General features: G+C 35.6%; 1 protein-coding gene across 1 annotated transcript in view; it reads left to right on the forward strand.

Moving 5' to 3' along the window:
• The window catches only part of LOC117413805 (contactin-3-like), a 48,982-nt gene that overhangs the window by 26,478 nt on the left and 6,075 nt on the right, over window positions 1-16,429 (forward strand). The window contains exons 5-18 of the mRNA XM_034023139.3: window positions 1,242-1,337; window positions 5,109-5,312; window positions 5,608-5,710; window positions 6,436-6,620; window positions 6,767-6,903; window positions 7,118-7,247; window positions 8,937-9,087; window positions 12,054-12,181; window positions 13,298-13,473; window positions 13,784-13,901; window positions 14,998-15,156; window positions 15,322-15,471; window positions 15,709-15,779; window positions 16,132-16,366. Of these exons, the coding sequence (XP_033879030.3) occupies window positions 1,242-1,337; window positions 5,109-5,312; window positions 5,608-5,710; window positions 6,436-6,620; window positions 6,767-6,903; window positions 7,118-7,247; window positions 8,937-9,087; window positions 12,054-12,181; window positions 13,298-13,473; window positions 13,784-13,901; window positions 14,998-15,156; window positions 15,322-15,471; window positions 15,709-15,779; window positions 16,132-16,366 (2,043 nt within the window). The remainder of the gene's footprint in view (window positions 1-1,241; window positions 1,338-5,108; window positions 5,313-5,607; window positions 5,711-6,435; window positions 6,621-6,766; window positions 6,904-7,117; window positions 7,248-8,936; window positions 9,088-12,053; window positions 12,182-13,297; window positions 13,474-13,783; window positions 13,902-14,997; window positions 15,157-15,321; window positions 15,472-15,708; window positions 15,780-16,131; window positions 16,367-16,429) is intronic.

Consider the following 16,429-nt stretch of genomic DNA (forward strand, 5'->3'; position numbering starts at 1 on the left):
AATATTATTCACTTTCTTTTAGCCTGTTATATAATGCAAAACTTTAAACACCTGTTTTCTAAGCATTTGCTAGTTGGATGGACAGTTCGGACTGCTTCTCTTATACAGTTTCATCTGAGGCTTATTGTTCTTAACTCTGTGGCATTTTGTTAATGCTTTGTGGGCTGACCTGATTTATATTGTAACCATGGGGGTGATTCAGGATACAGGAGCAAGGGCTCCTCCCTTACCTTCAATCAGCTTGCTATTTAAACCCTACTGTAGTTCAAGCACTTCTCTCCCTCTGAGGGCAAGCGAAGCTCACTTCCCAGCCTGGAAGGCTCGGTAGAACCAGCCTTACCTCCTTGAGGTCGGTTCTCAGCGAGCCAGACGCTCCAGTACACAAACCAATCTATTCCCACACAGACATTGTTCCTGTCTAGTGAATATTCTGTCGAAAGATAATTGAAGCACATTCTTTGTGAATTCCAATAAAATGTCATAGGAGTAACAATTACTTTATTGTTATTTATTCTAGATCTGAAGATAACTGTAAAAAAATGGCCACAGAATAATAATGAAATCAAGGGAAACACCATGGGAGTAACAGCTTATCCATTGGAATTCATATGAATTTGCTATCATTATTTTAAAGTAAATGTCACTAAATATTTAAAAACTATAATAGTACAAAAACTATACAATGTATTTTTTATACAGCTCATTAAATTCAAGCAATTAATAAGGATATCAAAGGTTACTGTAGGGAGTAGGACTAATTGGCAAAGAACAAATCAAAGAAATGAGCCAAGATTTAAAAACAGTAATTCTGAATTACTATTACAAACTAACGATCTAAGTGCGAGCAGGGACATAGGGAATAAGCCATTCAGCTAATGCACCAGGGCCATGTAAAAGGCCCCAAGGCCTAGTAAGTTACAATTCAATTATAGATAATAATTCACCATAGATAATAATGTTCAAAGAAGGCACAGAAAGGTTTACAAACAAAGCATTTCAGTGGCATTATCTTTGAGCTTACAAGCACACGCATGAGCAAGTCAGTGTCAGCTTGGTTTAATACAGGCCCTTGACACACAATATTTTTAAGGTGGAAATGTTAGCTATCCACACCCCAAATATATTGGATCACTGAACACTCACAAGACATCCAGAACTTCCTTGTTGAAGGCTTCTGTTCTTTTGCAATTCTTTGTGCAGGAATTCCAATCCTATAACATGTTTATTTCTTGTTTATTCAGACCTTGAAAACTTCAAAACCCAAACAAGAAGTGCAGTGTCAGTTCGAGAGGGACAAGGAGTTGTGCTTCTGTGTGGACCACCCCCTCATTCTGGTGGTAAGACCCTTCTTTAACTATTCGTTTGAAGGTATGAAGGATGCACAGCATTTGTTGCATTTATGTTTTCAGTGCCTGATTTATGTGCAGTGTTGGATGTTGGATTTTTTTTTTTGTAACATTTGCCATATTTAACGACTCTTGATTAGGAGGTCAGGAAAAACACCTTCTTATTAAGTAATGACTCTTAATTTGATTGATGTTATTGTCTGTGACACCAAATATCAGTTGATAAGACACTTTATTTGATATACAGAATATTTATTTACAGTTCTCATTGTGAGGAAATTACATTTTGGTTCCAGCTTAAAGAATGCCTTTTATTAATGCATTTAGATTGAGTATGTCTTAATCATGTCACAGTCTCAAGTCCCACATATTGTGACAAGCTCCCGCTGATTAGCTTAACTTCAGCTGCTGTTTCTTTAGTTATTCTGCCAGTACATGTCCTCTGATTCATTAGATGATTCTTTCTGTTTACACTTGGGGTATGTTAGGTAATGCAAGGCTTTGATAAATGTGTACTTCTGCAGCCTGGTTTACCATTATAGACTTGAAGTGTCCCTAGAGTGTGTTATTGTACCTTCTTTTTGTTCTGTTACTTTCCCAAGAGTCTGCTAAAAGAGACACACTATTGCATTCAGAGGAAAGAAATAACTGAAGAGTTGTTTTTAGTGTTTGTATGGAGCACTTCTCCAGGACAATATCAAGTCCTTCTCAGCCCCTGAGCTTGGATTACTGTCTGCTTCTTGTATATCATCCAGGGTTTCTTGTTCATTATGTTTTATAGGCTGACCTGAATATTATGTTCTGTAAAATAATAAATTGATACTAGTACTTAATATTTAGGCTAAACTCAGCAGATTTTAGTTGATCTCACACTCGTGGGGCCTTTGTTCAGTTTCTTTGGTTGTCATAATAGTGATTCTACTGGATTTGCAGAAGATGTTTCACAAGTTATTTGACACTATAATGATTCATCTACGGACATGGCTTTAGAAGGGGCCTGCCATGCCTTCAGCAAGCAGCAACCTGGGAGATGACTTCCAACAAAGTCAATATACATTTACAAGGTGCAAAAGAAACAGTAATAACCACTGTTGCAGGCAGAGCTCCAGACCTCCACGTATGTTACACACAGAGATGTTACTTAGTTCCACTCTGTACTGTATTGCACCTGCTAAATTGGGGCACAGAGTATGTGTGCTGTAACAAGATAGCATGCCCTCTCGATTAAATGTATTGTAAGCATCACTAAGGCATTAGAAAAATAGGAACGTTGCAGGGGTGATAGTTAAAAGCAGCCTTTGGTCTGGTTTTAAAGAAACCTGTTAGTTACATGCTGTGGCAGGCTAAAAGAAATAGCCCAGGGTTCAGGCTGGTGGTATTATGTTAGTAGTCCTCCCCTTGTCCACTGGGCTACTGACCTTTCTGCTTCCGATTGTCTCATAGCTGTCTCTTTGTGGTTCTTAAGCACAGCTGAGAATATAAATGAATAATGCACAACCTTTTTCTTCAAATCCTAAATATTGTGTGAGAGCAGATACCTGATTTCAGACCAGAATCCCACAATTTCAGAATTTTTTTTTAATAAATCCTTTCTTGTAAATAATAGCAGTCGGGTCATGGATTTTTATACCAGAATAATATTATGTCACTAGGAATTATAAATCAGTATAAAACCTACTTGGTCAGAATGATTAGTGTATGAATATTTTTTTCTCTGGTCTGGCTGCTTGGTCAGCATTTTGTATTTGGGGATGAGACTGACTGACAGCCAGTGTACATACATTTTAGATTTTTGCAGGACTGAATGTGCTGGAGGCAGCCTCAAATGAACTCAGGAAAGACTTCCTAAAGGGATGCCTGGAAGGAAGAAATCGAGGCGTGAATCTAAATGATCATAAATGTGGATGAAAGATACTTAGGTGTGAGATTAGCAAATCTTCACATACCCAACAGCTCTGTCCTTGTTTATCATGTAGACCAGAGTGGGAGCAAATAAATGGGCTCCCGTAGTTCAGTATGCAGCTCCAGAAAAATAGTAAAGGGATTAAGATGGATTAAACAGGATTATTTCTATGGAGGAAAAGACACAAGTCCTAACAGTGAAAAACTGTGTTTCTGTGAGTTGTGCCTTATACAGGTGGTAGTCTTGTTGTGCACAGCCCACACAGACCCTCTCAGCAATAACGTAATGAGAAAACCACGCTGGTCAACAAAAGGGATGATTTATTGTGGCCAAATGTATTCGTCTTGCATTAAATTTACTTAAATGAATATGTAGCACAAATGCTTGTGGAAAGCTGGGCATTTGGGAGTTTATCCCTTACAGGCATATATAGTGGCCTGGTTAGGAATGTGAATGTTGAAATGCCAATTACTGGATCTATAGTAGCAGCAAGGTATTTTTGCACACATGGCTTGTATTTATTTGTGAGGCCCTTAGGCTGGCAGAACTAAGAAAGGATCTGAACCAATACAGTGTATGCATTCTTGGTGAAGGCAGAAAGATAGCGGCCGAAAACGAAAGAGTGAGGAATTGGATTCAATAATTATTAACTCGTTGATTAAAGTTTATCTTAATTTTAGCACATGTCAAATGTTTTAGATGTCTTCTTTAGGGTCTTCTATAATTCAGATTGTGTATCATTCAGTAATGGTTTCAAAACAGTTTACTGTTTCATCACCTAGTACTACACCTGCATTGTCATTCCCATGGCATTGTCAGAAGCAGCCAACAAATAATGACGTTTTTCTTGGTTGTGTAAGGCAGGTGTTCCAGCCTTATTAAATTATTCTCTGTGTATGTAAGTGCACAGATGTGTAAGTGTTTGAAGAAATCAATCACAAGCATCCAATGATGTACTGCATTGCATAATACTGTTACAAATAAAAATAGTACTGACATATATACTTGTGTGTATGAGGCAAGTTGATTTTCTGTGATTTTCTTACAGCAAACAAATTAGATAGAAGCTATGCCATTTTTTTTTTCCAAGCCAAGTGGAAATTCCCTATACCCTGGGATCTTACTTTCAACCTAAATCTGTGGCTAGATACACTGTACAGTATAACCATAAGACATTTGCATCAGTGTTAGTTTTTTTTTTTTTTTTTGTCGGAGAGTATTACCTTGTGTAAACTCATGAAGGTATTTCTCATGTGTAGGATGTGATTCACCCCAGAGCTAACTGTGTGGAGTCACTTTTTAAAGAAAAGAGATGACAGATGAGGAAAAGATTCTACCCTCAGAAACATAGGCTATGCATGGTGACCTGGATACCAATCTGTAATCAAAAAGAGCCCTTATGATTTAGATCTGCTTTGGGGACACATTTACAATACAAGAATAGGTCATGTGTGTTGAATAGAAATACATGTTTATAATGATAAAGCATGACTTACTAATTTAAGTAAGGTTGAAAAAATGATGTGGTTATCACACTTTAAACTGTAATTAAACCTGTATCACCTTATTTTCTTTTACTCTTAAATTACACTTATTTTCATATTGTATTTACCTTTTATTGGGATAATTAAATTAACAGATGTTTTCAACAAAGCTAAATTAGGAAGAGCCAGCCCAAAAATTCCCAAAGGAAAAACTATAAAGTAAAACAAAAATAATGACATGAATTACAAGTGTGTCCTTAAATAAAAGATTTTAGTACAATTGTATATAAAATCTGTTTTCACATATATTATGAGGTCTGAAATATGATATAAAGTGAACTACTGTAGTACTAACATGCTAAATTATTTTCCTAGATCTTACTTACGCCTGGGTCTTCAATGAGTATCCATACTTTATACAGCAGGACAGTCGTCGATTTGTATCTCAAGAGACGGGGAATCTGTATATTGCGAAAGTCAAGCCATCAGACGTGGGCAACTACACCTGTGTGGTGATCAATAGTGTAACGAAAGACAAAGTTCTGAGTTCACCTTCCCCTCTAGTCCTTCGAAATGATGGTAAACTTTTCTTTCATATTACATAATCCAGAGAAATAAAGTGTTGGGTCAATATTATCCTTTTTTTTAATGATTTGTTTAAAAAAAAAAGATTTGATTGTGGTGTTTAAATGCTGCCCATATATGTTATAGTACAAAGCTATTACAAAAAAGACTGCATAGAATAAAGGATTTGTAGATATGAAAGCCTCCGATGTCAATAGAACATATTCACTTGCAAATTAACAATGCACTTTCAGTTGACCCTGTATATGTAGGTACAAAAAGCTATTTACTTATTGTCTCTCTGTTTCAGGGGTGATGGGTGAATATGAACCAAAAATAGAAGTTCATTTTCCGGACATAGTTCCTGCAGCTAAAGGATCTGTTGTTAAACTAGAGTGCTTTGCCTTGGGAAAGTATGTTGAAATTACTATACTGTACTTTTCCAGAAAAATAACACACACATTATTCAATTACACTAGTTGTATCAACGTGTCAAGATACAGTAAAATAAGAGAATGCTTTAATTGATGCTTGTAACTGTACCACCAGTTACACCAGTTGATTTCATTTTTTTTTTTTTTTGCATACTACAGCCACTGGATGTATCTGGATAATAATGAGCCATGTAACCTTCCTAAAATAAACAGGAATTATAATTTCAGCTCCAAACTATGTGGTTTTCAATGTTTATTTATTAGGTGGAGATTTCCATTCAACTCAAGATTGCATCCCACAATTTATTCAAAAAAATTGTATGTGCACTAAGGCTGGGGTCCAGAAGTGAGCATGAGGGAGTCAGCATAGAATGACATTATCTGGACCTAGTGTGCAGAATTGCTTCCCAAAAGTTGATCCACAAGATTAGATAATATATTCATGTGCCTGATTCATGGAACTTTAGCTCATGAATATCAAATAGTATTTAATTTAAATTGATTGTTTTCACTTGAAAATTTAAATTAGAGAAGTGCTTATGGATTAAGGGTTTATGGTTTCTAATTCACCCTAAACTCCACTTTAATAAAATCAACAGAAAATGTCAACCATTAAACTACAAGTAATCCACTTAATCAATCCAATGCTCCCCACATTTGTTAAGTCAATCTTTTTATCCCACTTTTTTTTTCATTTACTGTAGCCCTGTACCTGTGATTAGTTGGCAGAGAACAAATGGCCTTCCTTTTCCCAGCAAAGTAAAAATGAAGAAGTCCAATGCAGTCCTTGAGATTCCAAACTTTCAGCAAGAAGATGCAGGGGCATATGAATGTATTGCTGAAAACTCAAGGGGAAAAAACATGGCGAGAGGGCGTCTCTCATTTCATAGTATGTACTGTACTGCTTTTGTATTATTTAGTACCTGATTACTATATCTGTACTCTTGATGATTGATGAGTTCTTGAAAATCTTCTTAATTATTATTATTATTATTATTATTATTACTATTAATTCATTAATTTATTTGATTTTAGCAAAACCTCAGTGGATACAAACACCTAAAGATGCAGCTATGGCCATAGAAGACAGTATTGTGTGGGAATGCAAAGCTAGTGCAAAACCAAAACCTTCTTACAGTTGGCTGAAGAATGGAGAGGCTCTTGTGTTAGAGGTAAACATACATATGGTTACAGTTCCAGTGTACCAAAGTAACTTGTACCAGTTGTAAACGTATACCTGGAATGTGGTTATTTATTGAAAAAGCACATTTGAGAAGTTTACATGCCCAACTGCATGTGATTACACACTAGAGAGAGTGAATAATGCATATGAATAATATGTGATTATGTTTATTTTTGTATTTTATTTGATTGTTTCATGAACAGGACAGGATACGAATAGAAAATGGAGTTCTTTCAATCACTGCTCTAAATCTGTCAGATTCTGGAATGTATCAGTGTGTAGCTGAAAACAAACATGGCGTTATATATTCTGGTGCTGAGCTAAGAGTGTTAGGTAAGAGTATGTGTGACTGGATTTCTAAATTGTGCTCTGTATAATGCTTTCAAAACTCTAGCTGTGTTTTATTGACAGTTTTTTTGTTTTTTTTACTATGATACAATACATTTGGAAAAATAGAAATATATAACATAGGCAAGATCAGCCAAACTGTCGTTATATAAATAAGTGGCAACACCACGTAGTGTACAGCTGTGTATTGCCAGCAATACAAAAGCAAACTAAAGTAGTTCCTGTTTAAAGACTTTTGGCTGATCTAGCCTATGCTACATATGTCTATGGTGGGCAACTACAACTGAAGAACAGCTTCTGGACAAATAATTCCACTTGTGCTTGCTCCATACTGTAGGTCCCAAATGTGTAGTTTTGAAAGAAACACATGTTGTAGCAAACCTGCAATTTAATTTAAAGCAGGATATCTGGGACTACACTAAAATTCTAATTTTCCATGTCTTAATAGACAGGAAGTCTATTACTGCTTCACTTTCAAAGTCACTTTACCACAGCTGTCTCTTTTGAGTCAAATCATACCAGTCATTAAGAGAAGCAGATGGTTGGATAATGATAGGAAAGAAGGTGTTGAATGGGTGGGGATCATTTCACTCTCCAGGTGAAGTGACCAAGGAAGTACAACAACACATGAAAAGATGGTTTGCAAACAGAAATTTTCAGATTGCAGGTTTTAAAATAAATATGCAGGACATGTTTGCTATGACGCCCTCTCCACATTCACATAATAAGGCTGTCTATTGAAGAAAGAAATTCATAAAGGATTCCTAACCAATAAAAAAGAGTCTACATTATAAATCAATACAATGTTTGTGGGCTTAGAGAAACCATAAGCTCCTACACGACCCTCACTTGTGCCTTTATACTTCAAATATATAGTAGGAATATGTACCTCTATTAGTTGGGAGTCTTTAAAAATTACATTAGCAACAAAGGCACCATTAATAAGGATATTATCCTATTATACACACATGTCTTATTGTGACGTGACCTGGACAGAAGCGACAAATAAATAGCATTTAATGAAACTTTGTCTGTGTTAAAAAAAAAAACAATCTTGACTTCCTGTTGAGGTTTGTAGCTGCCTCCATGTTTAGGATTTTGCATTTCAAAAGCATTTACCTGAAGGCCACAACGACCCATTCTGTTATTTGAACAAATCTTTCAATTGTCTTCTGCCACCTGGTGGCAGGAATGAAAAAGTGCTGCTGAATTAAAGTGTTTTGGAAAATGTTCAATCGCTGCAGGGGTAGGAACATGCTGTGTGTTCCCAGTCATTCATTATTTTATACAGAGAATGTTAGTATTTCTCTTAAAAAGGGAAACAGTGTGTCTGCACAACCAGCAATATAGTTTGTAAAGCTGAACTTTCAGGTCACGCTCACTTTCTGTTATTTTGGAACATAGTAGCAACAGCAACATATCAAGTATGAAAGCCCACTTGCTCTAGCTGTGCTGGTACAGATCTATGCCTGGTGCAAGTTCTGGTTATACTCCATCATATGTTTTCATTCACTGTAAACCACAGTAGCTCCGTGTTTTACATTAAGTTAAAATATTTGGCCAGCCATCAAAACTACCTGTTGGGGAACGTAAACAAGCGAGACTTTTAATCAAAACAAAGGTAATGCCATATCTTTTTATATTTGTATGTGTTACTTTTCTGATTTATTTCAGCGGCAGCTCCTGATTTTTTTAAGAACCCGCTGAAGAACTTGCTTAAAGCTCGTGCTGGCAGTGAAGTCATTTTAGAATGTAAGCCCCAAGCTTCTCCCAGAGCAATTAGCTTGTGGAAGAAAGGGAACGAGATTCTGCACAGAAATGAAAGGTAATTTGTCATTTTGATGATCAATCATTTTCTGTTTGTACCTAAATTTATTGAAAATTTGACCCTGTCACTGTTACACAGGGAACAATAAACAGCTGCATGGATTTAGAAAAAAAAATGACCTTAGAAATAACATGAGCTTTTTGGAACCTGGATGTGGATTTTTCATTTCTTATTATTTAACACATTTAGAGAATGTGATCAATCACATGGAGTATAATACTGTATATTGGTTCCCAAATGTGGGGTTTTATAGATGTTTTCTATACAATATTATCAGTACCCACGATATTGGGAGGATTTATGTGTTTTTACATATGGCGTATGTTATGATGCATAGCTTTTGTTAGTGGTGTATGTTATACAACAGATGCATATTATATACAAAAAAATTACGGTATAACAAAACATTGGCCTTTATTAGTTTGTGTTACTTCCAACCAATTACAGAGCTTGATGATGTATTGAATAACCTAGTACTGCTGCAAGTTGTAAGAGGATAGCAACTGTTTACAGTAGCTCACACTGACACAGTTCTGAAGTCTGAATTTTGAAAAACTCAAGTGCACAGAAGCTAATATGTAAAAATGTTCCACTGAAGCTTTACATTTTGCCTTGGACAATTAACATATTTTTGGCATGTTGTATATTACAATTCACATACATTTGCCTGTTTCTTTTATAACTTTATAATTTAATATACATCATGTTAGATAATACATTGTTTTCGATGCTTTTCCAAATGGGATTAATGACATTGTTTAAAGAATGGTAAAGCAGGTCACAGCTGACTTTTAAGAACATGTTTTTACTTCTCAAAGATCACCCGGAGGTTGATCGACACAAGCTTCCTAACAAACAGCAGAAGCATTACATGTTCAATTTTTTCTTATCTTTTGCTGTCAGGTCTGGTGGATTTTGGTAGAGACCCAAAGCTTGATATAAAATGTGTGCCTGGAGTAAGCTGATAGTGTGAAGCTATGCTATGCACTATAGCATATATACTTATTATAAAATATAGGGCTTAATGTTGAATGTCTTGAATAATATTGAGGTTTTAAAAGAGCTTTTACAGTTAAACATGAATGCATTTATTTTCTCACATAGCTTCATTTTAGCACATATGGTTTCAATGTACTGACATGAACACATGCATTGAAATGTAAAACTGTACTCCAGTAACTTTTTATCATAACATGGCAACTTGAAGTTATGTTTTAACAAAACACAGATGCTACCTAAATAATGTAATATATTGATAAGACTCAGTGGGACTTGAAGTTGACTTATCTCATGTTAATTTGCATCGTGAAACAATTTACCTATGAATAAAAAAGACAACTGGAAATTATTTTTTAAAATATGAAATATACACAGTGATAAAACAAATTGAAAATCTAAAAACATTAGATATGGTTAAATGGTTTGGTTATGGCTCTGAAAATACCCCTTGATTTCAGCAGCCTTTGATACTATTGACCACAAGATTGTGGTGTATTGACATAAGAGGGCATTTACATTGACTTGTATCTTGCCTCATATGAAGACCTTTAAGAATGTGATACTGGAGATATGAATCACACTCTTTCTTTGCTAAGGTTGCCACAGTGGTCTGTATTGTTTCAACGTGCATATGCGACATGGGACTTGCTCTTGGTGTGGCATTAGGATACCTTATGTCATTTTCCTTATCAAATTTTTCAGTCTTTAGTAAGCACAACTGTAATGATCTAAGAATTTGGCCACTAACAAACATATATTGTAGGCCTACAAACCGAGGTCTCAGAAAAAGCACGGACCATATAGTATGGATTTCTATCTGTATAAAGTTACCTGTATATGTTACTAAAGTGCTGATATTGTTCCATAAATAAAAGTGTATTTATCCACTTGTACCCTCCCATGTACTGTATATCACATGCTTACACAACACCGAACATTGTCTATTTACTAGCATTTATTCACCTCAAACCTAAAACTATAAAATGAAAAATACGATTTCAATAAATTCAAAAACGATTTCAATAAATTCAGGAAATCGCAATGGATGTTTGTATTAACTTTTCATCCTGTGTATTGTGAGGTCACCATGGAGATATGACCTCTGAGGTCACGTCTGAGGGGCTATGCACGGCATACAGGCTCAGAGCAGCATGCCTGTACAGCAGTCTTTAATAACGTGGTGTTTAAATGCGACACACAAATAGGCTTTAAGCACAACCACAAAAAAGGGAATAAAATGAAAAGCAGCTTGGAACTAAAAGCATGAGATAGTAAATAGTAAATTGTGTTTTTCTTTTTTTTCTTATTTTAAAGGGTGTACAATACTTTCAGCACCAGAATAACTGTAATTATGTTGTTTTTTTTGGTGCAAGAATTGTACATTGTATTTGACACAAAGGCTGTTTCTTTGAAAATATTTTGCGTGTGAATGACTAACATACTTGACAGATATCACTCTGTGATTTTTCAATGTAATATGTAACAAGGTTTTGATTACTTGTAATATTCTTTTCCTGTTTCTGTTTTTCATCACAATATCGACATTTCTTTTTTAAAAGTTTAAGTGATTCATAGCAACAATGTCTTTTAAATATTAGTCTCACCTGTAACACTTGTGTGAGCTCATTCGCAGACAATTGTTTTATGATGTGCTGGGTGAGTTCATTGTTACTGTTAACATGATGCATTGTATATGCTTTTAAATATGTATATACTGTATATATAAGGAAAAGAGAAATGCCAAAATTGTATTATATTTATGAGGTACTGAATCTTAAAGAACGGTTTTGAAAATAAGTTGATTTGTATTAATGTGCCCTTTGTGGTTAAATATTTAAATGCTAATAATAATAATAATAATAATAATAATAATAATAATAATAATAATAATAATAATAATAATAAAGCACCTAACCCTTTTCCATTCTTTTTTAAGTGTATAAAGCCTGTTGTGTCTTGTTTAGGATTACTGTTCTGGAGGACGGCACCCTTAGCATTGCAAATGTTACCAAATCAGATGGCGGAAGCTACACCTGTGTAGCAAGGAACCAGTTTGGAGTAGCAAGTACCACAGGAACACTGCTTGTTACAGGTATTACTTCTCTGCTTTGCTAATGCACGCTATTGTGATTGGCCATATTGTCTTAAAGTTATCTAAATGAGGAATCACTGGGGCATTCATAAAAAAGAAGATCTTGATACACTGTGCTGGCTAGTTTGTTGTTTACTATATAACAGGCCAAATACACTGTATTCCACTGGATATATCTGGAAAGAGGATAAAAGTACCTGTATCTTTTTGTACCATCTCTTCTCCAACTTTTATATTCGAATGCATCCAAAATCTTTGACCACATTTCACAGGATTCTCTCAGTACAGCTTGATTACCCTCATCAATGATGACCCAAGACTTGCCTGTATCGTCACCAATCATTGTGTATCAGTCTTCAGGATTAAAGCTGCTCACAAGTGTATTGTCCGTGATTAATGTCTGTTGATCCGGGTCTTGCATTGTCCTCATCATTGACAAGCCATTGAATCATTCTACCCACTTACACACTATCAGTTATGCTTTCTATTACAATAATTCTGATAGCAATACTAAAAGCTCTGTTTAGTAGTATTTAATGATTTAAAAAACATAATTTGTAATAAACATGAACATGAAGTGGCCATTTCACTGATAAATTGTATTTATAAATTGTATAAATAAATAGAATGTGGCAAGGTTTAGCTCTGTGCTTACATATGTACAGTGCGCCATGAGTAGCCTCTGTTATTTCCCTTATTGACTGTTTGGTAATGTACACACAGCTGTAAAACCTTTTACTCCAATGTAGTGTCATTAACTAGAACTTCTCTGGGGATCCATATAATGGACTAAACTGGACTTTGGCTCTGATAACTATGTGGTGTGCATTACATTTTGCACTCTGTTTTTTGTACATTGAGTGTGTTGAATTGCTGTAAGGAAAATCAATGCCAATGGTCACTGTGATGCATAGGAAATTATTCAACTTATATATTTGTATTCCACATATTATGTAAAAAGACACATATTATATGTGTGTAGCTGAGGTGTAGCTACTGTACATTTCAACAACATGTGCCATTAGTCTTCAATATTTTCTACACCTTTAAATGGTATTTTCTTGTGATACCATAAGGTACTGTATCTATCTTACAAAATATGATTTATTTTAACAGATCCAACAAGAATAACTCAGGGTCCTTCCAACCTGGAGATAATCGTGGGAGAAAGTGTAGTTTTGCCGTGTCAGATTTCCTGTGATCCAGCACTGGATGTATCATTTACTTGGTCGTTTAATGAGCAGCTTATAGATTTCAAGAAAGATGGAACCCATTTTGAAAAAGTGGGTGGGGTAAGTATCCTAAAGATACTGTACTTACTGCTTAATGAGGAGCTTTAAAGAGGTATGGCACAGCAAACGTATAAGGCATCTGAGGATAAAGGTTTGATGTTTTCCTCCCTGAAGATTATAGCACATATTCTACACTCACTGAATATCTTATAAGCTTTCTCATTAAGTATATTGTGGGAGTACAAAGGAGATTATCTGGGCTTTTCTGTTTTCAATGATGTTATACCTGTAATGTTCAGCTTCCTTTTTTCATAGTATTGCCTTTATATCAAATTGCACCAATATACATTCTGTAATTGTGTTTTTTCAGACTGTAGCTGGGGATTTGATGATTAGAAACATACAGCTAAATCACGCTGGGAAATATGTCTGCATTGTAAATACAGATGTAGAGAGTTTGTCAGCCGCAGCTGATTTAATTGTAAAAGGTAAGAAAATGCACTTAGAACTAACAGACATACTTAGAATGTACAATGTTATAGACTTGGATTGGAGGTGATTGCCAAAGAACAGACAGCCAAAGCCTTGAAGTAAAAGAAAAGAAAGAACTTTTATAAGCATATCAAAAATACAACTGCGAGTACTTGTAATTATTCTTGATCCTCGCGGAGGTACAGTGCTGTTCTTCAACAGCGTTCTTCAGTGTGACTGTGATGGAGGGTCCTCCCCAGCACTTGATGTAGAATTCTGGCACCTCAAGAAAAAAAAGGAAATAGTATTCAGAAGATAATAATTCTAGAATGTTCTAAGGGTCTAGGCAAATGTAACTGGGAGCCCTAATTGAAATCTTTACAGCTGACTGTAGTCAAACTTGTTTGTGTAAATGGGGTATTTGTAAAACTGTCTTAATGCATTCCAAAGTCATTTAAAAGCGCAGTGTACAAAGCAGTAAATGTTGCGTTACAGTGTGAGAGAATTATAATTGACAGTTTTAATGAATTAATGCAGAAATCGGAATCCAGATTGTACATTGAATTGGTGTATGATAAAGATGATCAATTGAATTCCACTCCCTCATTCATGCCAAACGCATGCAACTCTTAGGAGCAAAGACAACGAAGCAGATGGATATTGAAGTACTCCAAATATACAAACAATCTCCTGGGTGTTGAATAACAGAAGAGTGTTGTTGTCAGGAAGCTAGGGAGAAGCATACATAGAGTTACAAGAGTAACTCACTTAAAAACAGATGGTTGAATGTGAAGCCTATCATACTTTGAATGTTGTAAATTGAGCCCAAACTGTGCAGTTTTGTGTTTTTAAACTGATACAGATATACAACGGAAAGCATTTCTTCCCTTGTATACATTGCTTACTTATGTAATTAAGTATGTATTTATACAGTTGCTTAAAAAATCATGAATGCTAATAATCTCTTCTAACACAAACTTAGTGTTAGTGTTTAATAGAGGAACCACAACAGTTTGAGAAGGAATGCAATCTTATATATTCAAGTTTATCTCAATAGCCATGCAGTGCCCCTGTATGCTGCAACTAACTTTGTAAATGTCCTGATTGAGTTAGGTCCCCCGGGTCCACCCGAGGCTGTGACAGTGGATGAGATCACAGAAACCACAGCTCAGCTATCCTGGAAACCAGGCAGTGATAATGCAAGCCCTCTCACTGGGTATTCCATTCAAGGAAGCACACCGTACACAGTAGGCTGGCTGGCAGTTGATACAGGTAAAAACCAACCTGTTGGTTTATTTTTTGTCAGAAACATATCAATTGCTCAAAGCTGCTTTAACAACATTACATTTTTTTTTTTTTTGCATACTATACACAACAATTTGAATAAGATAAGGTCACAGTTAGGTGCGAATCATTCTTAATATGTTCTCCGTTTAGTGCCCGAAGTCATTGATGGTAATACATTAACTGCCACCATAGTGGATTTAAACCCCTGGGTGGAGTATGAATTCCGTGTGGTTGCAAGTAATAGTGTTGGAGTTGGAGAACCTAGTGCGGCATCACTCAAAACCAGAACAGAGGAAGCAGGTGAGTGGAATTTGACCATATATATCCAAACTGTTTTTCTAGATCCATTAGACTTAAGAAGAGTGCTTCGTTTGTGAAAGGGGTTGATTTGATCCACCTATACCCCACCTGGATTGCATCAGCTACCTATCCATGGTTAGATATTCGAGATGTTATGTTTGGCGTTATGATTTGTCAGTCAGAATCTTTAGCATTGCATGTTGATCACTGGTACTGTGTTTTATTTTGTTTCTGCAGTTCCTGACATAGCACCTTCTGAAGTAGGTGGTGGAGGTGGCATAAAATCTGAACTCGTAATCACCTGGGAGGTAAGTGGTCTATCGTTTTTCGTTCGGTGCTTTTAAATTGCATTAATATGTGTTTGAAACTTCTTCTGGGGGAAAAGTCAGCAGCACATGCAATGCTGCCTACTTTTTACCAGTGAATTATTGTGTACGTGCTGTTTACCCTAATTACCTACTGCTCCTACAGTAGTATCACTTTCCATACGCTAATCACAATACCTAAATAATGCACCAAGTGTTTTTTATTCAATTCATTAATATATATATATACACCAAGAATTACGTTAGTTGTACATGAATAAATATAATACAAGTGAGGCTGTGTCTTGTTTTGTATTCGTTTTAATATCACTATAGTTTTGTGTTTTGCTCATAGCCAATCCCAGAAGAAATGCAGAATGGTGAAGGCTTTGGTTACATTGTTGCTTTTCGACCCACTGGCACAGCAACTTGGACACGAGCGATTATAACAGCACTGGGGGTTTCAACATACACCTTCAGAAATGACAGCATTTTACCATTTTCTCCATTTGAAGTAAAGGTTGGGGCCTTTAATAATAAAGGAGAGGGGCCTTTCAGTTCTATAACAACTATATTTTCTGCAGAAGAAGGTAACTGAATCACTTGCTTTTTTACACAGATTCACAATAATGGTATATTCAAAGCTCTAACCC

The sequence above is a fragment of the Acipenser ruthenus genome, chromosome 25 (genome assembly GCF_902713425.1).
Source record: "Acipenser ruthenus chromosome 25, fAciRut3.2 maternal haplotype, whole genome shotgun sequence".
Classification (NCBI taxonomy): domain Eukaryota; kingdom Metazoa; phylum Chordata; class Actinopteri; order Acipenseriformes; family Acipenseridae; genus Acipenser; species Acipenser ruthenus.